General features: G+C 41.8%; 2 protein-coding genes across 3 annotated transcripts; both read left to right on the top strand.

Moving 5' to 3' along the window:
- Positions 1-93: 93 nt before the first annotated feature.
- Positions 94-16,460, top strand: camk2a (calcium/calmodulin-dependent protein kinase II alpha). The gene is made up of 18 exons (XM_029172688.3): positions 94-417; positions 1,319-1,413; positions 4,570-4,629; positions 7,161-7,215; positions 7,503-7,568; positions 7,790-7,862; positions 8,163-8,265; positions 8,368-8,451; positions 8,586-8,680; positions 8,887-9,009; positions 9,091-9,174; positions 9,387-9,429; positions 10,867-10,907; positions 11,149-11,197; positions 11,277-11,352; positions 11,455-11,549; positions 11,653-11,881; positions 11,997-16,460. Exons 1-18 carry the CDS (start codon positions 356-358, stop codon positions 11,998-12,000), a joined length of 1,437 nt encoding a protein of 478 aa, XP_029028521.1. The 5' UTR covers positions 94-355; the 3' UTR covers positions 12,001-16,460.
- A 1,499-nt stretch (positions 16,461-17,959) lies between these two features.
- Positions 17,960-20,266, top strand: rps14 (ribosomal protein S14). Of its 2 annotated transcripts, none has more exons than XM_029172692.3 (5): positions 17,960-18,114; positions 18,854-19,005; positions 19,105-19,266; positions 20,002-20,078; positions 20,161-20,266. In XM_029172692.3, the coding sequence occupies exons 2-5, from the start codon at positions 18,857-18,859 to the stop codon at positions 20,226-20,228; spliced, it is 456 nt and encodes a 151-aa protein (XP_029028525.1). In that variant the 5' UTR covers positions 17,960-18,114; positions 18,854-18,856; the 3' UTR covers positions 20,229-20,266. The 2 variants fall into 2 exon arrangements, with proteins under 2 accessions (XP_029028525.1, XP_029028526.1); XM_029172693.3 differs by lacking the exon at positions 17,960-18,114 and adding an exon at positions 18,220-18,248.
- The last annotated feature ends 3,340 nt before the right edge of the window (positions 20,267-23,606 follow it).

Here is a 23,606-nt window from a genome sequence, read left to right as displayed (position 1 = left end):
TCCTGACCTGGTATTGGCTGATGGAGGGGGAGTGGGCGGGCAGGTTTAGATTCTGAAAGCGTCACTTAGCTTTACTTCCTCAGATCAGGACAGAGGGACAGAGAGACACTTCTCACTGCTCTTTCCATCCCTCCTCCATTTTCTTCTCCCTCCTCCTCCATCCAGAAACAGAACTCTCTCCATCTCTCTGCTTCTTCTTTGCTTCTTCTCCTCCACTTGCTGTCGTCGCTGCTCCATCCATCACTGACTGACAGACAGGTTTAACTCTTGGCCGTCTTCATCTTCATTACCATCACTGTCATCTTCAGAGAAGGAAGTACAGGGAGAACCCTGACCCTTGCCCTACTGGGTCACTATGGCAACGGTCATCTGCACTCGTTTCACCGAAGAGTATCAGCTGTACGAGGAGCTGGGAAAGTGAGTATCACTGTGATCTTCATGTCTTCATCATAAAGTATTAAGAGGTAGACATATTTAATATTTAAAGTAAAACTAAGTAACAAATAATTCAAACCTTTTGTAGTACAATCTTCAATAGTGGGTTTTTTTTGGATATTTTTTTGTTTTGTTGCAAATGTCTATAATTTATTCCTTTGATCAAACTCTGTTTTTATACGTTTTACTAAATCAGTTTATTGAACAATAAATGTGTTAATCAATAATGGTAAAACGTGAAATATATTTTGGGAAACCATCACAATTATTTTGTTTTGGTGAAATATGTTCAATTCTTTTTTTATGACATTTTATTTTAATTTGAAATCTGATGGATAGAGGAAGGTAGGCATGAGTGTAGGACCTACTTGACCCCCTCCCACTCTCTGCCCACACACATATACACATAATGCCAGGTCTCTTACATAATGTGATGGTGGGCGGCAGATTCCAGCTTTCATAAGAATCAGAACAGAGTCTGTAAAAACTGCAGTTACAGGTTTTTTTTTTACCTGACCTGACAGTAGCAGCTATTACTGCGTATTAAAGACGGTCCTAGATGAGGATTGGGCCTGAGTGTGAGCAGAGTATGATACAGGAATACAACAGTGCTAATAAACAAGTATTAGTAGTAATACTACTGCTAGTAATGCAGCAGTACAACTAGGATTAGTGTGTATAATAGCGTATAATTAATAGTAACAGTATTTGAATATATAAATATATCTATTAAATATACACATTTAACTTCAGTGTTACATAACATCAGTAACATCCTGATATGACCAGTAGTAGTAGAAGCAGTATTAATTAATGTAGTAATAAAAAATACCACCATTACTTACTACTGCTGATAATCAGTTTTCTTCTGTTGTGTTTCTAGGGGAGCGTTTTCTGTGGTGCGCCGCTGTGTGAAGGTGTTGTCGGGTCAGGAGTACGCTGCCAAAATCATCAACACCAAGAAACTTTCTGCCAGAGGTGAGAACATCCTCCTACTCAAACAGACACACCCTCACATACCAAATATGGTCATGACCTCCCTGGAGCAACAGTCTGAACCTCAGCTATGTAGGACCCAGGGATGTAGGATCAAGCAATGTAAGACTGAATGAGAACTCAGGGATGTAAAACAGAGTGATATATGACCCAGTGACGTAGGAGTGAGCAATGTAGGCCGCAGTGATGTAGGCCCTGCTTTGAAGGCCCCGGGGATGTATGACCAAACAGTGTCAATGTAGGACTCAGGGATGTAGAGTTGAGCAATCTGGGCCCCATTGATGTGGGGCTGAGTAGTTTAGGACCGAAAGATGTAGGCCCCATCGATGTAGGCCCCAGGAATTTAGGACAGAGCGATGTAAGACCGAGCAATATAGAACCCAGGGATGTAGGGCCCGGCGACATAGAACCTATCACACTCTCCCCTGTTTGATGAGTCTTAACCTGCTCACATACAGTTGATGTCTGACAGTGTCCAAGTGAACCCAGTTCATGAGTTGGATCTAAGTCCAGCATTGGCGCTGTGAAGTTAATGTAAGAAAATTCAAAATGCTAGCTGTATCATGCTGGCAGCAGCAGCAGCTTGGCTTCTGACCACAGACTAAACCAGACGTGCTACCATACATACTGTATATGCTTAGATATGGGTCCATGGGTAGATAAACCGACACCGGTCCAGGGTGTATGGTGTCTGAGCTCTGTTGTGCGTGCTGTACTGTTTATATTCTAGAGGTACGATAGGTTAGGATAGGATATGATACGACTTCATTAATTCCACAATGGAGAAAGTTTTGTGTTTTCAGCAGCAATTGGCAGGACAAAAAGAAAAATAAACAAACAGTAATAATTGTGCAAAAAAACAACAGTAATTGTACATACAGTAATATATAAACAGTAAACAGTTATAGATTGTGCAAGAATGAACCAAATAAAAAACAATTAAGGATGTTACTGTATGCCCTGCATATTTATGTATGTGCTACATATATTATATTCACAGTGTCAAAAACAGTGACTGATGAAATGAGGGAGGTCCATGACACTGCACAAACACGGAAAAAAGATATCTGTATGTAAACCAGCTGGTTCATCTCAATGCCCCCCTTCCTCTCATTTAGACCAACACAATGAGGAAACTGACAGAAACGCTAAAGATGCTGTTGATTTTTCTTTTTTTTTCAGATCACTATTTTGGTTTAGAGATTTTCTTTGGTTGCTTAGCAACACTGGGCAAAGTTGACTGTGTGTGTGTATGTTCAGTTCAGATTTTGCAGAAAGAGAAAAATCACTTCCACTTGTTTCAGCATTTTAAACATAATGTGAACATTCCAGCTGCAGTTGTTTTTTTTCATCGATCTGATGATAAACTTCCTATACTTAACAGAACACTTTACTGTCTCAGAAATTGAATTTTTGTCAAATGCTTTTTCTTCTACGCTTCATTGGTCAAATATCAGTTAAAACTGTCTGAAATGAAAAAAAGCTGACGATCAGCTCTCTCATCTCTAATATCAGCTGCTGTACAGTATGTGATGCTGTGGAGGGTCATGCTGTCCTCTCATGGGTTTCTGGCTCCAACAGAATGTCTCCTGTTGTGGTTCCGGCAAGGAACCAGGAGGACACTTTTGAGATGTGAATCCGACAGCTCTGCGCATTTATATGGAGGGGTGTTCTACAAAGAGAATCAGCTGGAGAATTGGAGCAGATGCTGCTGAGCATCAGACATCAGTGAAGACAATGATGTCTATAAAGCAGCTGCTCGTTTTAGTCCTGGTAGAACTTTTTTCCAATAATGTGCTGGTCCTTGCTCAGGGACACTATAGGGTAACATGACTGAACAAAGGCAAACAAAAGCTGCTTCTCAGTTTCCTTCATGATCAGTTAAACTGGTCTGATGCTTTATGTGGCCTGGTCACTATTAGAGAATGTTAAAAGTTCTCTGCTGACTCAGCAAACAATGAGTCAGAATCTCCTGTCAGACAGTGGTACCACAGGGCTCAGTACGGGGTGTCTGGGTTTGTACTGGGTCTAATATTGTGATGCAGTATCAGACTATGGATCAGCACCAACTCAGACTCAGTTAGAAAATGCATTGTTCAGTTTGTGCGCTTTTGATGTATGGTGCACCGCGTTAAGCTCAGTTTTGTTGTACTGCAGCGATATTAAGCCTCATCCTCGACAACGGCTGAGGGGGAGGATCTGGTTCTGAGTGGGAAACTGTTCCTCAGTTTATGGCCAACAACAGAGGAAGCTGCAGCACCTTCTTATAAATGTTCTGTAAACCCACAGAACCAGCCTCCATCTGTGTGGTTAGCTTTCGTCCTAAAGCCAACACGTTGTTTGTTCCTGGAACAGAAAGCTCAGTAACACAAAGCTAATCTTTCTGATTCTCTGGTTCAGAGATTCAGAGGACGCCAGTTCTTTGATTTCCAGAGTTTGATGTTTGTCTCTGTTTTGTCTGGAGGCGTCTTTGTTTGGTGCTTCAGGGCTGCTGCTCTGTTGGACGTCTTCCTCAGAAAATCCTCTCTTGCCACCGGATGCTTGTCTCTGCTGCTCATTCAGCTGAGCCCGGCTAGTGTGGGATGACATGTGATACTGATCCAGGATCAGAGGGATATGCTTTTTTCATTCATCAGACTCTTAGTGGTCGTCAGAGTTGATGACCCATTTGACCAGTGACACTGTTAAAGGCTTTGGACCTATCAAGAGCCTTGTAGAACCTGTAGGTTCTGAAGGTCTTTGTGTGTTCAGGAATATTGGAGTACACACTTTCTTGCTCCTTTACGGTTCTGAACCAGCATCCACTTAGGGTAGAACCAGGTTGTTCTGCTGGGTTTCACTATGGGGTGCCGGGATGTTCAATGAGTTCTTAGACATCTAGGGAGGCCGACATGCTGCATGTAGTCTCCAAAGGCCTGTGTGTCCTGGATCCTATCCACATAACGCGTTTTCTTCGTTCACCCTCTAGGCTAATGTTTTTGTTCTATCACAAGTGTTTGGTCTTTTTGCAGTAAAGCTCTGTAAGGCTGCTATTACCTAAAATTTACATTTATACTGTCAGCATTTTTGATTTGTAGCTTATTTACATGATAATCATCCATTGGTCCTAGTAACCACCTGTGACTTTGCTCACGTCAGATCACCAGAAGTTGGACCGTGAGGCTCGAATCTGTCGCTTACTAAAACATCCAAACATTGGTAAGTAAAACCACAAGTACTTTTCAAATACTGCTACTGTCACCTGTGCGGATACAATGTTACTACTATTTTACTAGTACCCCTTTAATGCTACACTCGTTCCACTAATCCTACTGACTGGTAGGTGACTGGTTGCTGATACTACTACGAACTATTACTGCTGCTGCTGCCACAGTTGAAGTACCTGACACTGTAAATCCTACCCAGTGCATGTATTAATAAATAGAATTATTTAAACATTATAAAACTGATTAGAATCCCACATTAGATCCAGACTTAGGTTTAGATTCAGGTGTGAATCTGATTTGATTCACATCTTCAGAGTCACAATCTGTTTAACATTTACCAGAAAGATTTATTAAATAAACTGAGACATTCAGATGTGACCTCATGTGGACTCCATCGGCCAATAAGGCAGCAACAGCTGATCCAAGCATCCAATTAGAGTGCTGCGTGGGCGGGCAATGCGCCACAGTTCTGAGCCATGTTTTGTAACTGTGTGTGTGCGTTGCTAAGCAACCATGTCCTTAGGTGAAGGCATGAAACCCTCCATCCTCCTACATGCACACACTCGTACCTGTGTGAAAGCTCTCAGAGAGGAATAATCAGGCTTTTCTCTCGCAGCACTCCCACACAGAGCAGCAGTGGGATTTGATTTGTGTGTGGGCTGCAGCTTGCAGCTCTGTTACTGTACAGAGCATCTATTACACAATGAATGCAGAGAGGTAAGATGGAGCAGCTGCTCTGTCAAATATATAATAAGAAAAGGTTCTTAGCTGGACATTCGCTAACATCAAGTAGGAGATAATGCCAATTAGTGTGTGAAAACAATGCCTCCAGCCTCACATCTGTGGAGGTGATGCTACTCATCACTAGTAGTAGTTTACTGAATAAACTTATTAACTTTCATTGTTTGAGTACAAAATAAATGACTGGATGAGCAAACCTTATGTTTTCTGGTGTGGCTGTCATTTAAAGCAATACAATTTTTTTTAATGGTGAGTTGGCCAAAAACATGTCAAGACATGTCATATTAAGAATGAGGGGACACTCAGATTCTTTTACAATTTCTATGCAAATAAATGATCATTTATTCCTCTACATAAAGTTGGCAGGGCATTACATCATCTGAAGATGAGGTAAAACAACGTCATTCTCAACTGCAATTTTCGTGGGCTCCCCAGACTAATGCTTCCTGATTTTTCGTTGTACCTGCCCCAGCAACAGTTCGGCTGAGAGGGGGCGGAGCCAGCCTGCCGAGGTGCTACTGCTCTCGCCGCGATTGTTTATCCTCACATACACCAACAGCACTATTATTCACTGGCCAAAAGTCCTGCTCTGAATTATTTAGAAGACAGCGAGTTCTATAGTGTGTTAGCACAGTCTGATATTTAGGGTTACTTGTATGTGCCAGAGTACAGCACAGACGAGTTACAGCGAGGTGGACGAAGCTGTCACAGCTGAAAGACGTCGCAATGAGCTGACAGCGAGACCGCGGGGATTCGACTTGGGGAAGATATAACAGGAGCGCAGCGTAGAGGAGCTGTGTGCAGTAGATAGCAGGTCTGCTAATGGAAACAACTGAATATCCCTGTGCGGAATTTCATCGCTGCTAGTTTCTCTTGGATGAAGTTGCTGCTTCACTGCTGACGACACATCATCAGTTTTGGTCTACATTTGGGCATAGGAGCACTGGAAGCTGGCTTTAAGTTTCTTCTAAGAAACTTTCTTCCAAGAAGAAACTTTAAGATGCAGCCAGGACAGGACGGTGGAATGAGCACTGAGTAAGTAATATATTCGACTTTTTTGTTTTAGCTGGCGCTCTGAAGTTTGAGTAAAGTTACGAGCTGATGCCTGTGTGCTTCGGACTGTCAGGAGTAGCAATTAGTTACGTTGCTAACGTTAGCTTTTGCATTAGTTTGGCTGGCAGCAACTCTAATACTAATTTAATAATTTATTTCATCATTTTGTAGGCAATATCGGTCGGAACAACCGTCTTGTTTTTTCCAGCCACTAACAGCAGATGAAGAAAAGAAGAGGTTTTTGGCTAAATGAAGAATCTGTGGCTTTCTCACAACTGTCTGCTTTGGTCCAAAATAAAAGACTACTACATGACTTGTATTTAAGTAATGCTTTATTCACACACACTGTTACAATATAACATTGTTGTTAAATCGTAAAGCAATGTCCCAACGTTTGTCTGGAGTAACACGCCCCGCAGGTATGTTCAATCACTGAAGTTTGGGAGGTTCGTCACATTCGTGCATTCTGGGTGTTGTAGGATTTGACCATTTTCAGCCCCAACACACATTACTGCCACTTTTCCCTGTTTTCTCTGGACTCAGGCCATCAATAGTAAACGTTATTGCACATTTTGTCTAATAAAATATTTAATTTTTATAAGACAAATTGCTTTTCAGCGATGAAGTATCCCTTTAAACAGCGTAGCTTAGCATAGCGCTAAACCGTTAGCCAAGCTCATAGCATGATAGCAAGTCGTGTATGCTTCATACATATTTCTCTTCTTTCAGTTCGACTTCATGACAGCATTTCTGAGGAGGCGCATCATTACCTCATCTTCGACCTGTGAGTCCAGTTAATGCGAGTTGTTTACGTTATACTGTTACTGTATTTGTTGTCTCATGTTACGTTTCATGTCGTTACCATTTAGTGTTGTTCATTCTGCATTTTCTTACTTTGTCCTGTGTGTTTTCTTTATGTTTTTTAAGGTTAAAATGTTTAGTTGTATAGATGCTTTGTTGCTGGCAGTACTCTTATTGTGTTGTCCTTGTTCTGTTTGTTGTGCTAGTTTCATGATTTGGAGGTAATTGATGTGTTTACTCTCTTTCTCTCTCTCTCTCTGTCTTCATCAGGGTAACAGGTGGAGAGTTGTTTGAAGATATTGTAGCCAGAGAATATTACAGCGAAGCTGACGCCAGGTGTACATTTATCTCATCATCTTATTGATGTTCTCCTCAGCAGATGGCATTTTTTTGCGTCTGCTTAGTGTTTACATGGTGCGGCCCCTCCTCCTCAACATTGTTGTCGTCGTCATCTAGTAGATCCTGTTTGTCCATCCCAACACAAACTGGGCTCATTTCTGTGACACTGACTGATATGTTGTCTACATGACTGCTGACATTTGTGTCTCTGTGAACAGTCACTGTATCCAGCAGATCTTGGAGGCAGTATTACACTGTCACCAAATGGGAGTGGTCCACCGAGACCTGAAGGTGAGGTTTGTGTTCCTAATTAGTAACAGATTTTATTTGCTATGCTCTGAATGTGAATAATGTGCTGCTGAACTAAAACAGGATGTGCAGACAATCTGGGGCCCAGTTTTCCAAGTGAGTCTCGTTAAGTGGAAACTCAGCGAAAAGGCATTTGTTTAATCCTTCAAAGGATTTTGGGGCTTTTTCCTCATCTGGCTTAATGATCTGGAGTGATGATGGGCAATTTTCCATTGTGTATTTTTGGATATAGTTTTGCTTATTGTTTTGCTTAAAGAAAATGTTTTGTGTCTGCCTCTGCAGCCAGAAAACCTGCTGTTGGCCTCCAAGTCTAAAGGAGCAGCAGTGAAGCTGGCCGACTTCGGGCTCGCCATCGAGGTGGAGGGAGACCAGCAGGCCTGGTTCGGTGGGAGTCTAACGTTGCCACTGCTCTACAGACTCGCATTGTTTCACTTCACGCATGGACTGATGTTTGTTGTCTTCTTAAGACTCTCTTTGTTGCCTTCAGGCTTTGCTGGGACTCCGGGGTATCTCTCTCCAGAGGTTCTGAGGAAAGACCCGTATGGAAAAGCTGTGGACCTCTGGGCCTGTGGTCAGTTCCTCCTGTCTCTGCTGCTCTCTGATGTTCCTCTGGCATGTGTCACACGATTGTCTCTCTGTCTGTCTCTCTGGCTGCCTTTGCTGTCCTTCTTTACTGTGGTACTTTGTGTCCTTGCTTCCTCTCAGGTGTTATTCTCTACATCTTGTTGGTTGGTTATCCTCCGTTCTGGGATGAAGATCAACATCGTCTCTACCAGCAGATCAAAGCTGGAGCATATGATGTAGGTCAGATGACTCTCACTTGGCTCCTTATTTCCTCGTCTCCTACCTCTCCCCCCACTGTCCCTGGTCTCCTTCTGCCCTGTTTGCCTTGTTGTTGCATCTTTCACATCTGTTGCTTTGATTTTGTCATTAATGTGTGTTAATAATTTTGTCCAGTGCTTGTTGTGATTTAGGGTTCATATCTCCACCTCTCCTTGTCTCCTAGTTTCCTTCTCCTGAATGGGACACGGTGACCCCTGAAGCCAAAGATCTTATTAATAAGATGCTGACCATCAATCCGGCCAAACGGATCACAGCCGCTGAGGCACTCAAACACCCCTGGATCTCTGTGAGACACATTCACACACAAACAGTTTCTGATCTAACGGCTTCCATTGAAACAGTGGTGATGTAACCTCTTGTTCTGCAGCATCGCTCCACAGTGGCGTCCTGTATGCACAGACAGGAGACAGTTGAGTGTCTGAAGAAATTCAATGCCAGGAGGAAACTGAAGGTGGGTCCAGGTTAGAGGTCTTCAGGTGTAAGACCTTAATTTGGTTACTTTGTAGTTCAAGTTTTTTAACAAAGTTCTAAGCTGTTGTTGTGATGTTGTGTTTATCTGAAGGTTAAACTGATTTCCTTTCTTATCTGCCATCCTTTTTCTTCTTCCGTCTTTCTTTCCGTGCCCCTGTCCCGTTTCTTCCTCCTTTTTAACCTTGTCTCCAGGGAGCCATTCTGACCACCATGTTGGCCACAAGAAATTTCTCTGGTAAGTCTGGAATCTGTTTTTTTTTTGCAGGGGATGTTTGTCTCTGCCTTCTAGGTTTGTGTAACAGAAGCTAAGAGGATGTACCAATAAGTGGGCAGCTTACAATCAGTTAGCAGGTTTTGTGTGTGTGCGTGCGTGTGTGTGCTAAGTGTGTGTGTGTGTGTGTGTGTGTGTGTGTGTGTGTGTGTGTGTGTGTGTGTGTGTGTGTGTGTGTGTGTGTGTGTGTGTGTGTGTGTCTGTGTGTCTGTGTGTCTGTGTGTCTGTGTGTCTGTGTGTCTGTGTGTGAGAGCTCTCAGCTGACACCTGACTCCACTGATCTATACATAGCAGAAGACCACGAATCCTCTGCTACCAAATCAACATAACACACAAGAAGTAACACTAAGACTCTAAACAATCAGTTTTAATGTCTCACATTCATAATTAAAATATTTGTTTGAAATTATTTGTTGACTAGTTTGGACTAATTTAAAAATTCTGCACATTTGAATGCTCACTACAGTAGTGAGAGCATGATTTGTCCATCATCAGTTAGATACAGAAATGAGACACATGAAATTAAAACTCGATGTAATATATATTTGGAAAAGGATCCTTTATACCATGTCTTGATGTTTTGTTATTAACCATGAACATTTCATCTCTGCCATAAATGATAAACAGTGGGTATGATTAAAGTTTAACTTCCTGTCATCTGTTCATGTATATGTGTATATATGTAGCCAACGTGTTGTCACTACAGTAATCAAAGATTCTGCAGGAGCGTCTGAAAATTGTCCTCATATCAAGGCCCAGTGAATCAAAGCCAGTCTAATCTACACAGCAATAAATAGACAGCAACACGGGACAAACTGACAGAGAACGACATGAGGCTGCTTCTGAATCCAGGCCAGACCTTTGCTCCGGGTGCCGGCCCCTCAGCAGTAACAGCAGATGGACCTCATGGAGCCTGCAGGGCATCGGCCCCACTAGATCCCAGGATTTGTGTGTGTGTCAGGTTAATTCACTGCTGTTTATATTTACAGAGTGTCTGTAGATGTTGGATATTTTACTTCTCCATAAACGCTGCGTGCTGCTCTTTTGTGTCAATGTCTAGAACAGCAGATGATAAAGTGCTCTTAGACACAGTCAGGAATGTGGGAAGACTATCTCCAGCTGATCCTAAATTTGGCCTGGACTCTTCATGACCCACGTGTCGCTGGGAACTCCCTCCATCTGCCTCATCAGCTCACACTCGCACTGACACAAGTCCAGGAAGCTGAGCTGCTTTTTGGTTTCCTCTGGTTTAACTTTTAAACCTTCTCCTTGATTGTAAAGCAGTTTGCTGAAGAACACACGTGCAGCAGTGTATGATGCCATCTCTCCTTTTCTCTGCCTTTCTACCTTTCTTTATAACTTTGCTGCTTCTCGCTCTGTTTGTACTCATCCCTCGTTCAGGAGGAAAGAGTGGCAGCAACAAGAAGGCTGATGGAGTCAAGGTATTGTTACCAACACTCATATTGGGAACCTTCTTTGTGGATCTGAGAGATTAAGGCAAATGAGGCACCTTGCCTGGTTTTCACAGAAGTGGTTTGACCCATTGATCGTTTTTAGATTGAGTAGCTGAAACAGCCTCTGACCCAGTTGACAAATAACCATCATTATGTCATATTACCAATCAACCTGGTTCTGAGGCCGATTCAGCTAAAACCTTTATCAGTGTACTTGTTCCTGTTATAGGAATCATCTGAGAGCACAAACACAACCATAGAAGATGAGGACACCAGAGGTGGGGACATGAAGTATTGCTGCCGGTGTTAGGGATAAATGTCAATGTTGAGTTGTAATGTAAGCTGTCTGTGTCTCAGTGAGGAAGCAGGACATAATCAAAGTCACCGAACAGCTCATCGAGGCCATCAGCAACGGAGACTTTGAGAGCTACACGTATGTAACGTCTTTACTTATTTTGGAAGTTCCTACCCGCACTAAGACTCCTATTGTGTAGATCTAACCCCAAACTAACAAGACTCTTTCGTTGTCCCTCAGTAAAATGTGTGACCCAGCAGTGACGGCTTTCGAGCCCGAGGCGTTGGGAAACCTGGTTGAGGGACTTGACTTTCACCGCTTTTATTTTGAAAACTGTGAGTAGAAGCCAATACAGGTTGCTCTGACACTACTCCATAAGTAAGTTAATGAGTTGTGCAGGTGTTTTACCTGTCCAGGTGGTTGTTTGCCTGTCTGCAGTGTGGTCCAAGAACAGTAAACCGGTGCACACAACCATTCTGAACCCGCACATCCACCTGGTCGGGGACGAGGCTGCCTGCATTGCTTACATCAGAGTCACACAGTACATTGACTCCAACGGGACGCCTCGCACGGCCCAGTCCGAGGAGACTCGGGTGTGGCACCGTCGTGATGGGAAGTGGCAGATCGTCCACTTCCACCGCTCAGGTGCCCCGTCCACGCTCAGCAAGTAAGGCTGGACTTCAGCGACGAAAGGGACCTCAGCAACGCGTTAATAACATGTAATGCACACGAACCCACGGTCAAAACTCAAAACCTTGTTTTCCCCTTTCTATTCCACACAGTTAACTTCCAGAAATGGTGGATCCTTGAAGGGGCCACCGTTGCCTTGACAGCAGATTGATTGACTGCAGGCCAGATGTCTGACACCAAACATTCAGGATTCTGAGTTTGACATAACCAAAAGGGAAAAGGAGACGTGACCAGGGCAGAGCAGGAAGTTTCACTCACACTAGTCCTGTAGTGACCTGCATAGTCATCTAATCCATTAACCAATCACGTTCCTGTGTCAGCTGGTTCAGGCCAATCAGCTCTGTGGGCGGGGCACAGTTGTACATCTGCTTGTAACCATGTGGAAACTTTGTATCTTTGGGCTCATTGTCAGAGCTGAGTCTCCTCCTCAGGATTAAACCAGCTGACCTGGAGGAGCTCAGACCAGTCAGAAGCTAAATCAACACGGAAGAGATTCATAGCTTACTTTACATGGACTATATCTTAATTTTTCATAAAACACATTTAATATGGGAAAAACCTTATCCCTAAGTTAGCATATAAGGACAAATGAGTAACTTCTTTACATTCTACTGATGTTTAGCAATAAAAAGTTTAATAGACTGAAAAATAATAAATTGAGTTAATGTCCTTTCACTATCAGAACAATTTACAGTAAACCCCATTGGATATGACAATAGTTACCATTTAATAACGCACAGTGTTAGACAAAGGACTTTTCATTTTTGAATTCAGACTCTGAGCCTGTGAGAACTAGTTTCCCGTATATTCAGAATTTTCACCTGAATAAAACAATAACTAAAATAATGAAGGAGCTTCCTTCACTATGCAAAGACCTTTAGATGTTAGAGTAATATTTTCTTCCTTTCATATGAATTCTCCAAACCAACAATAACACAAGTAACTATAAACCAATGAGAAAGGTGTGGTGTAATCAAATGTTTCTTTGGGTGTGAATAAGATGCGACAGTCAGAATCAGCTGTTTTATCTAAGGCTTAAATGTTCAAGTACCGCCAAGCTATACTTAAATGTGGTACTTTCTCTGCTTTAATGTGAAATTTCTAATAGTTTAACGCAACACGAGCTGAAATAATAGTTACAGGCTGGATGAGAGATTTAGGTTTGGGTATGTAGGAAAAATAAGGACAGATCCACAAAGACAGAATTTATTTTCAGAATAATGTGAAGATGTTGATGAGCCTGTGGATAAAAGTCTCTGAGCCTTGAGTGTCTCCCGAACCTGAGGTTTGAGTCCAACCCTTGTTTTTCTGCTTCCATTGGGCTCAGACATCTCCAGAAACGATCTTCCACCAACAGCACCACGGGCTGGGTGTCTGCCTCAGCCGGGCTCAAACGTTTGAACACCTCCCTTATCTTTAATTTGAGCCAAACTATCATTATTAGTCCAATGAATTCATGTAATTGTTTTCAGAATAGTTTGGTAATTAAATGAATTCATGGTCTTATATATGCAGAGATGATTTGAGACAAAGAGAAAAAAGCTTTGCTTTAGTTCAACATTTGGAAATGAAACCAACAGCTGAATAGTAATTAACAGGCGTCTCTAGCAATAATAAACATCCATATTAGTAGAAGAATGGGCCAAATGCACTTTTCAAATTCAGCTTAGAACATTTAACTCACTTCCAATGCCTCAGTAATAGTTGGATTATTTGCATATTTAAGTGAATACTTAATTTTGATTGATGGTTTTTCAACACAAACAGTAAATTTGTTGAGTGAAAAGATTTAATTTATGTCTTAATTGATTTGCTCTTTGGTAAATATCTAAATAAGTGTATTTATTAGTTTAACCCCTAAATTCGCCGGTTGGGTTTTTATGATGCTCAGTAATTTCAATACGTGTGATTCCATCACCTTGTCAGAACTACAACAACTCTGAGTCGGTGACACTCGGTGAGTGGAACCTCATATCTCTGGTTATTTTTTTCAAACGTCTTAATGATCATGTTTAACATCTAAAACTTGCATCTTAGATTGTGAATGTTAGATTAAAATATTAACCTGCCTGCTCACTCGCTGTCTTCGTTTTTTTGTAACGGTTTTATAGCCGACTTTTATTTCAGGAGATATGAGGTTTTTTGAATTCTTTATGAAGAGTTGTTCTTGCTCTTCGGTGATTGTTTTTCCTTTCTGTACAGACTGTGATTTACTGCATGCTGGACTAGACTTTTGTGTTTTGGCTATCGGCGACTTGCTCAGACGTGCTAACTCTGCCTGCTAGCTGCGAGCTAACAACACGCCCACGCTGCCCACATTGATATTCTGCATTGTTTGACCTGTTGTGCGTCTCAGGCTTCATGCAGCTTTTTACTGTTGGGAGAATGTAGATCTTTGTACAATCAAATTCATACTAGAATGATGATAATATTATTATTCTCTATATATTGCATTTGTATATTGAAATGCTTTTCAATGTTACGATCAGACTTCCAGTGCTGGCGTTCACCGTGTAGAGAACACGTTGTGTTATTAGTATGATGCTTTGGTAGAGTGAGACACAGCTTCACCTGGCGCCTGCTCAATGTGTTTGCTACAGCACTGCTGCCATTTATTTTTTGACATCCTGGTGCCATTTGGTGTCCCGACTTAGCATAACAACAGTACTGAAGAGGCCAAAGAGTTCACTTGACATTTAGGCAAGAACGTTTAACTGCAAGAATCCTTCTGAAGGTGTCCCCGTGACAATCAGGTGGCAGGGTGGGATCACCCTGTCGGGCGAAGCCCGCTGCTCACACGTTTACGGCCTTGTGGTTCCTCCTGTGAACCAGGCCCAAACCTTACCGAAACACAAGCAAAAGTGTTATTATTCTTTGATTATTAGCAAAATCTGACTCTACCTCAGTATGATTATCCAGGGACGTTTATTCATGTTAGAACATTTAGTGTCTTTCTGTCCACACAGCCTGTTCTCGGCTGTTGGTTGGACATTACATGTCTGAGACATGAACCTGGACCTGAGCATCATGGGATGTTGGCAGATATTGCTGTGGATTTCTGTGCAGTTGAAACCAAAAACAGATTTTTCCAGGTTTGGCTTCATTGTTCAGTTGTTGGAATGTGAAGCCGGTCCAGACTCCAAATGGCACCTGCAAAGTGAAAGGCTGTTTTCTACAGTAGACTAGTCTGTGTTTTCTAATGCCACACATCCACTTAAACCTTTTAAGACACTTGAAAGTAAAGAATTGTTGTCCGTGGTGGGAATGAAGCCAGGGGTCATTGACTCTGCTCTCGCTGGTATATACGATGTCATTTTATAGAAATCTTTAGGTGTTTATGCTTGAATCTCTCGTGGGATCCCGACAAACAGATGCTACTTTCCTGTGTTTCACAGATGTTCTGTGGCTGTAGCTGCAACATATTTCTGTTCAAGAACATTAAGCAGTGACTTCCAATCTTCACTTCATCCAATGTTTTAGGAGAAGATCAAATGTTTCACCTGACTCACTGTTTGGTGTGTAAACATCCATGAGGCTGAGTTGGAAGTGTCCGCTTCAAACCCTCAGCTGCAGAAATAAAAGCATGTTTGCCGCAGGAAGCGCCGGTTTATCGACATGACAGGATGCAGCAGGACAAGACATCACTTCAGATTTTCTGGGGTTGAGTGTTCCAACTAGTCTGCAACAGGCTTCCAACAAACTAGCGTTAATTAATAATGCTAACAAGCTAATTATCAGGATCTAGCCGAACTCATGCAGCTTCTTCAGGGTTGATATTACAGTAGTACAATTGATACTCTGATTGTATGTAGTCTCACTCACATGAATGTCTTTTGGCTTTAATTTACATATTTCAACATCCAAGAAAAATGCATTTGAGACTAAACTGAAAAAAAAAAAAACTTTAATAGTCCCACAGTGCAGAAATTTCATCTCACAATTTTTTCACTGTCGAACTATTAAAGCAAAATAAAGAAACACATGGCTTACTTCTGCTGTGATTAGTTAGTAACAGCCAGCCACCAGCCACCAACGTATAATCATAATCACTTTCCGTTTGAGTTAAACGATTCAGTTGTATTTTCCATTCTTTATATTCTTTCCAAATTTCCATTTACAGCTAAATGTTAAAATCAAAGGTTTTGTCCAGGCTTCACAATATGAAGCCCTCCACAGGGTCTTTGACTTTTCCTACAGAACCAGAAACGTAAAAAGTAAAGAATAAATAGCACATCCTCTAATGAATCGAAATGCATGATACTTTAAAATACTTTATTTTAGTTTATTTATGTCTGTAGAAGGAAATTGAAAAGGTTTGACATGGACCACAGACTAGGTCCTCGCTGCTTCCTGTCTTCGATGATTGGTTCCTTTTCGTCCACTCTGCTTTCTCTATGATGGATGTTGTACCTTATTAACTGGACTAATGCTGCATGCTCTGTGTACTGTGGGAGACAGAGTGAGTCTGTGTTTCTAACCCTTTACTTTAATAGTTTTTTGGAGTATTTTCTGCATCGTGTTTAAAGTGTTTCTGTAAATAAACGGAGATGGTCAAATGCTGCCTTTGCTTGTTCTCGTTACATTTTATTAGCATTCTTATTTTTAATCTCCCTACCTCCTTGTGTGTACCTCTAACTGCGATAGCGATCAAAGTGCAAAATAATTTCCCTCTGGGATTAAAGTAAAAAAAAAAAACTTGATCTTTCAGTGGTTCAGACATTGCACTTTGATGAGGTTGTGTCGGCTCATCATCTTCCAAGTAAAACTAGAAAAACACTTTTTTAATAATAAACTCCCTAGAAATTCACTCTTTCATTTAATTCAGCTGTTTTGATCCTGCTTAAGATGCTGAAACGTGTGAAAAGTGTCCAAGTTCTGATCTCTACTGTTCTCACTGTTCTCTTGTTCATTTCCTTTTTTATTATCTTATTGTTGGTCTGTTTGCATTTCATTGTTGTTCCAATGTTTTCTTTTCTGATTTGTTTTGCACAGTTTCACGCTTATTTCTTGTGTAACTACTGTATGTTGTAACTATGAGGTTTTACGACAGCTGTAGCATCTAGTGTAAGTATGCCTAACCCGAGTTTGCACAGTTAAAAAGAGGAAGTTGCTTGATCTGCAGTTTAAGTGAAGTTTGTCTCGCTCCTCACACACCTTAACTTCATTGCTCAAATGCTCTGCATTTTGGGCAGTTTTGGTTTACCTGAAATGACTGACTAATAATTATAATTTGTAAGCTATTGTTGAAATTTCCCATAAATAGGCTGATGAGAGTCGTCTTTTGTGTCGCTTATTATAATAATAAGAAAAATAAAAACAATGAGGAAAGCAAATCAAAACATTGATGTTGATTGTGGAAATCAACAAACCAAAAAACAGCTGGGGATATCAGAATATGCACCACGAAGGTGTGATGCAAAGATCCCAAAATCCTCAACTTGTTTCTGTCTTTTGTCCCTTTCCCTGGCAGGGTTAATTGTCTCTCTGGTCCAATTAAATTGCATATTTCCACCTCATCTCCATCGGTGTGTGTGGAGAAGTTTACATTCTTCCACCTGTTTCACCAGTGTTTTGCTATCAGAGAGGAGCAGTACTGTTAAGAGACATAGAGAAAGAAGTCCTCATTCTTGGTTTTGGGGAGTCAGATAGGAGCCAGTTCCCAAGCTGTGAGGCAGAGACAACTATGAATCATACTCAGTCTAAGCAATCAGCCAAATACATAAACCTGATGTATGACAGACAAAATAAAGATGAATTGCACATATTAGGATGATTAGTGACATAACAAGTCATAAACCACATGATAATTATATAACATAAAAAGGGACATTTTTTCCGTTACAAAGCCTGACTTTGATTAAATTAGTAGTAGTAGTAGTAAGCAGATGTTCGTCCATGCGGAGCCTGGTCCTGCTGAAGGTTCTTCCACTAGAGGGAGTTTGTCATCTCCACTGTTGCTATTAGAATTGTATTAATCGAAATGTTTAAATTAAATAGCCTTGAGATTATTTTTAAAATAATTTTATTCTATGAGTTAGTTCTATGAAATAAACAGAATTTAATGTGTATTTATTCGAACCACTACCATGTTCTTTTTTGGTGACCACGTGGCGGCGGCAACAGCTTCCCGTGCCAGAACTCGTCAACTTTGACTCCGGAAGCGGAAATTCTTTCCTTTCTTGTTTCTGCTTCGTTTAGAGAAACACTGTGGTGAGTGAAGCTCGGACATTTCATCCTTTAAAATCAATGTTTATATTCCTCATCTGATATTTTAACTTGTCTCCACTGGCTTTGTGGACAGTCTGTTTTCTGTTCGTATGGGCATTTTTTGTGACTTTGAATAGGTTTGTATATGTTCTTTCTTGCGATGTTCTTCGTGGTAGTCGACTGCATCGTGTCGCCATTTTAGCTCCAAGCCGAGATTCCAGCCAAAATTAAGATTGATTTAAAAGTTCAATAAACTTTAAGTTCTGTGTGAAACTTAAAGCCGTTTTGGTGAAACAATGCTTGTCAGTGCAAGCTACCAGGTTAAAGTTAGCATCTATGCTAACTACCTAGTCTTACACACAAATGTAATTGTAGCTTGCACTGATTATCTGAGTGCAGAATAATTACTACAGTGTGGATGTTGACGAACATCAGCAGCCGTAATGTGACAAAATCATCTTATGCTTCCATTAACGAGCATACGACTCAACTTCAGTATCTGCAAAAAGCGTTAGACGTAAGATGATTGTTCGTAAGGAAGCAGCAAAGTCTGTAGAGATGAAGTTACTGGTTGTAAGATGTAGCTGAATTTTATTACAACAGATGCACAGTGAACCTGTTACGTCAGACCCGGTTGTTTAACTTTTTGATGTGAAATTTAACCTACACAGAAGTGAGTTGCTGTGCGATCATTGAAAGTAAAGGTAATTTGTTCTTTCTCTGAACTGTAACTCTTCAACAGACAATGGCTCCTCGTAAAGGGAAGGAAAAGAAGGAGGAGCAGGTCATCAGCCTTGGACCTCAGGTGGCTGAGGGAGAGAATGTGTTTGGAGTCTGTCACATCTTTGCTTCCTTCAACGACACCTTTGTCCATGTCACTGATCTATCTGGGAAGTAAGTTCTCTGTCTGTAACCCACCAGTGTATTTGGTGGATGACCCACCAGCGTCGTCGGGCTCCTGCCACCTCTAAACAGGTTTGTTCTGACTTCCAGGGAGACGATCTGCCGTGTGACTGGTGGCATGAAAGTGAAGGCCGACAGGGATGAGTCGTCTCCATATGCCGCCATGTTGGCAGCACAGGATGTGGCTCAGCGCTGCAAGGAGCTTGGAATCACAGCACTGCATATCAAGCTCAGAGCCACTGGAGGAAACAGGTAAAGTTGCTTCTGCTGAACCTTTTAATCAAAATGATCCAATGGAGAATGTGACAAGTTTAGGCTAAAGGAAATATACCAAACAAGTTGATCTGAGACGTCACTAGAATCAGTGTTTCCACAAGCAGTGAAGTTCCAGCAAGCACTGAGTGTTGGTTCTTAAAATAGAAAATTGATTAATTTAAAAATTGTCATCTAGTTTTTTGATCTGAGGCAGGTTAGAGCTATAGCAGCTGGGTCAAAATCACATCACATCGTCAACTACAACTAAACAGGTTTGTAGCATAGGTGTTTTATCAGAATTTGAGCATGTTACTCAACGCTCTCAAAGACACAACAGTATGATTTACAGAATGTGGTCCTGAGACCGGTTCAATAGACTGCAGACACCAGGGTTTTACCTAAGGTTTGATGTCCAGAGTTAAGACTATAGACAGTCTGCAAGCTGTTATTTGACTGAGCTGTGGTTCTTTTAGTTTTGTCTTTGTGTCGTAACAGTTGCTCTGTGATTTTACAACTAAGATCTTGTATAAGACGTTTACAGGCTGAAAACTATTGGGCTATAATAGGGTGCCTGTTAAACGTGTGGCATCGAGCTCTTGGGTGGAACCAGCTCTTTCAGGTGGTTGTTGTACAATAAACTAATTTAGTCTTTTCACACACTTTGTTTATTACACATCAAACCGCTTGAGTTGGTGAAGGTCACTTTTTGATATAGTAATTTTTTTTTCCCAGGACAAAGACTCCAGGTCCTGGAGCTCAGTCTGCTCTCAGAGCTTTGGCTCGATCCGGCATGAAGATCGGACGCATTGGTAAAATACCTCATTTGATATTGTGCGGTCAGTATTTGAATCAGCAGCTCTGCCAGTGTGTGACTTTGCTTTCTGTTTGCAGAGGACGTCACTCCGATCCCATCAGACTCAACCAGGAGGAAGGGCGGACGCCGTGGTCGCCGTCTGTAAACTCTGAAAATTTTCCCACAATAAAAATGTTAAATTTACCAATCTGTCAGAGATGTGACATTTCATCAATAACCAGTGGATATGCAAAACCACTAGCATGTAAATTGTTTAAGACTTTCAGGCATTTGATTCTTAGTTCAACCCTGACTTAATTTCTTTGATTTGGTGGTTTCATCTTATCTACACATGTAAAGTTTGTGCACATCAGCTTACTCACATTTATAGGTGGGGTGTTTAATTCAGTCAGGTAAAAGTCGTCAAGGCTTTTTACAAGGTAGGCTTAAAACTCCTCCACTAAATTGCTTCTAGTGACGAAAGAAAATAACAGTGTTTTTTTTTTTGTCTCACTCACAAATCAATATAATCACTAAACTGCAACAACAATCAATCTGCAGAAGCTGTTGGCTTTGCAAATGAAAATTCAGGGCTCAGCCTGTCTGAGGATTAAGAATAAGAAAACCTTTAATAGTCCCGCAGAGGGGAAATTACTTCTCACACAGCAGTACAGATGAGCGATAATACAGGTACAGAACAGTATGTGTTGGCACAGTACAAAGCAGTACAGTACAGTTAGAGTGAGTATGAGGTCATTGCAGGGTTATTGCACAGTAATGTGTATAAGATTTGTACCGGTAACAATATACATGATTGTTCACAGATTTACACAAATATTGTGCAGAGCAGGTTGCTATATAAACCACTGATGCAGTGGGTGAGTGACTGTGGTGGGATGTGGTCAACAGTTTTGATTGTACAGTCTGACAGCAGCAGGTAGGAAGGATCTACGATATCTCCTTCACACAGCGAGGGTGGATCAGTCTGCTACTGAAGCTGCTCTCCAGAGCAGACAGTGAGTCCTCCAGTGGGTGAGAGACCTGGTCCATGATGGATGTGAGTTCAGCCAGGACCCTTCTCTCACCCACCTCCTGCACCGTGTCCAGAGTGCAGCCCAGGACAGAGCTGGACTTCTTGATGATCCTGTCCAGTCTCTTCCTGTCCCTCGCTGTGATGCTGCCGCCCCAGCAGACCACACCGTACAGGATGGCTGATGCCACCACAGAGTCATAGAAGGTCTTCAGGAGCGACCCCTCACTCCAAAAGACAGCAGTCTCCTCAGCAGGTAGAGTCTGCTCTGACCCTTCCTTTACAGTGCATCCATGTTATGAGTCCAGTCCAGTTTATTGTTCAGATGCACACCCAGGTACTTGTAAGAGTCCACTCTCTCAATGTCCCTTCCCTGGATGTGGATCGGTGGTATGACAGCAGGCTGCCGTCTGCGGAAATCCACCACCATCTCCTTCGTTTTCCCTGCATTGATCAGGAGGTGGTTCCGCTGGCACCAGTCCACAAAGTTCTGAGTGAGTCCTCTGTACTCTGCATCATCATCATCGGTGATCAGTCCGACGATCGCAGAGTCGTCAGAGAACTTCTGCAGAACACAGCTGTCCGTGTTGTGTCTGAAGTCTGACGTGTAGAGGGTGAAAAGGAAGGGGGCCAGTACAGTCCCCTGTGGGGCCCCCACACTGCAGGTCAGAGTGTCAGACACACAGTCGCTGGCTCTCACAAACTGAGGCCTTTTTGTGAGATAGTCCATAATCCACTTCGTCAGATGGAGGTCAACACCAGCCTCCTCCAGTTTATGTTTCAGAATTAGCGCTAAACTGGATCTGCTGAGATGCTGTCTGTACAATCTGAGCAGTGAGTCAGGTGAGGCCTAGACTCAGCACAATGAACAAGGAACCCCTGTCCAGTGCACTTCTGTTGTGACTGTTTGTGTCTCACAACAAGTAAGTGACTAACCTCAGCTTTCGATGCCGGAGGTACATCTAAGTTATCTAAGTAACCATAGCAACTTGCTCTCTGAAGATGTGTCAGGGTAAGTTTGCTTCAGAGGTTACTGACGTGGAGTCGCTTATAGACGTTTTTTTCCACCGTGAGATGGTCTTAAGGCATGTATCAATCAATGTTTTTCATATCCGGATGGATATTTGAAGGAGTGTTACCGTTTTTCAAAAGAATCAATGTATTTAATGAACCTTTTGAATCCTTTCATTTCAAACATAACAAACCGCGGATCTGCGCTTACCACAGAAAGCATTCTGTGCGTAGCTCTTCTTTCTTTTGCATCAGGACATTTTTTAAAATTTGGTCGATGCATTGCAAGTGGGAAAGGCAACGGTGTCTAGAGCCATTCATACCGATTGTCTGGCACTGAAACGGTTCCTGCACACTTTTGTACAGTTCCCTGGCCACAAGCCTGTGTGTGTCATTAAAGAAGAAGCTACTTGCTGTGGGACAGAGGGTTCCCTTGTCTGCTCTATTTGATGACGCCCTACCCTGAACCTGAGCCTGGACCACAGACACGGTTCAACTAGGCCTACTGCAGACCACAGGCATCCTGAAGGTGAGGTTTCAGGGTCTATGTGGCCTCAGGGCCAGTCCAGAGAGGGAATGTGGCATTATAGTTGCTTGTGTTGTCCTTCACAACATTGGTGAACACTAGTGATGGGTCCGGCAACACCGATGCGTCGGCGCCTGCGTCGAGCTCTTAGAGCGAAACACTGTGTCGGTGCGCGTATCGCGTTGGGAAAGCACGTGACGTGTGTGACGCGCCAGACTGTGTTTATAAGGAAGCGCATGTGTCGGGATGCATCTCAGGAATCCCTGGGCGTTTGCCGTTTATCGTCAAATTCATCTATAATTCATCTCATATCGGAAAATAAGGTTTCTTTTTTGATTTAATTTTATGATAAAGTGAAAGTGTATTATTAAATAATTAATTTTAAAAAGTTTTCACTTGATCTATTTGAATTCAGATTAATTTCCAAAGTGACTCTTTACTAATCATATTGTTTTATGCAGGTTAAATTTCGTATTTATTCGACAGAACTTTCCTATTTAAACCAAACCACCTCAGTGTGTTGACCCCAGCAACACTTCTAGACCCCAGATTTAAATCACTCTGGTTCCGCAGTTCCTCCAAGTGCAATGAGGCCGTCAGTAGACTGCAGGCAGAACAGCAGCTGTCTACACCCACTTCAGGCATGTTATTCAGCATTATTTGTTTCTTGTTGCTTGGAAATGGTGTACTAAAATGGCAGTGTGTTGTTTCTAGATAACCTTTGGCAGGATCTCCTCATTGCAGTGGGCAGAGAGTCCAAATTTGTTTAAAAAAAAACAAAAAACGGCATCTTCATTCACAACATGTTCACTTAGATTTTTACGTTATGATACATGTCCACTTTATGGACTGTATCTAAAAATATAAATTTTAAATGTAAATGAAGATGTGAAATAATACTATATAACATACAATGGCTTAAATTATATTATTGTATATATTAAGTCACAAAATCAGTGTCAGATGAGTCTGTCAAC

This window comes from Betta splendens, chromosome 14 (assembly GCF_900634795.4).
Source record: "Betta splendens chromosome 14, fBetSpl5.4, whole genome shotgun sequence".
NCBI classification, from domain to species: Eukaryota; Metazoa; Chordata; class Actinopteri; order Anabantiformes; family Osphronemidae; genus Betta; species Betta splendens.
Note: the sequence above shows the minus strand (reverse complement) of the source record. Positions and strands in the feature narration are given on the sequence as shown.

What these genes read in the sequence shown, in the direction of transcription:
- rps14 (XM_029172692.3), top strand. Translation starts at nt 18,857, where the DNA reads ATGGCTCCTCGTAAAGGGAAGGAAAAGAAGGAGGAGCAGGTCATCAGC. An exon ending in GTCACTGATCTATCTGGGAA is followed by an intron (nt 19,006 to 19,104) that starts GTAAGTTCTCTG and finishes TCTGACTTCCAG; the next exon opens with GGAGACGATCTGCCGTGTGA. An exon ending in AGAGCCACTGGAGGAAACAG is followed by an intron (nt 19,267 to 20,001) that starts GTAAAGTTGCTT and finishes TTTTTTTCCCAG; the next exon opens with GACAAAGACTCCAGGTCCTG.
- camk2a (XM_029172688.3), top strand. Translation starts at nt 356, where the DNA reads ATGGCAACGGTCATCTGCACTCGTTTCACCGAAGAGTATCAGCTGTAC. An exon ending in TCAAACACCCCTGGATCTCT is followed by an intron (nt 9,010 to 9,090) that starts GTGAGACACATT and finishes CTTGTTCTGCAG; the next exon opens with CATCGCTCCACAGTGGCGTC. An exon ending in ATGCCAGGAGGAAACTGAAG is followed by an intron (nt 9,175 to 9,386) that starts GTGGGTCCAGGT and finishes CCTTGTCTCCAG; the next exon opens with GGAGCCATTCTGACCACCAT.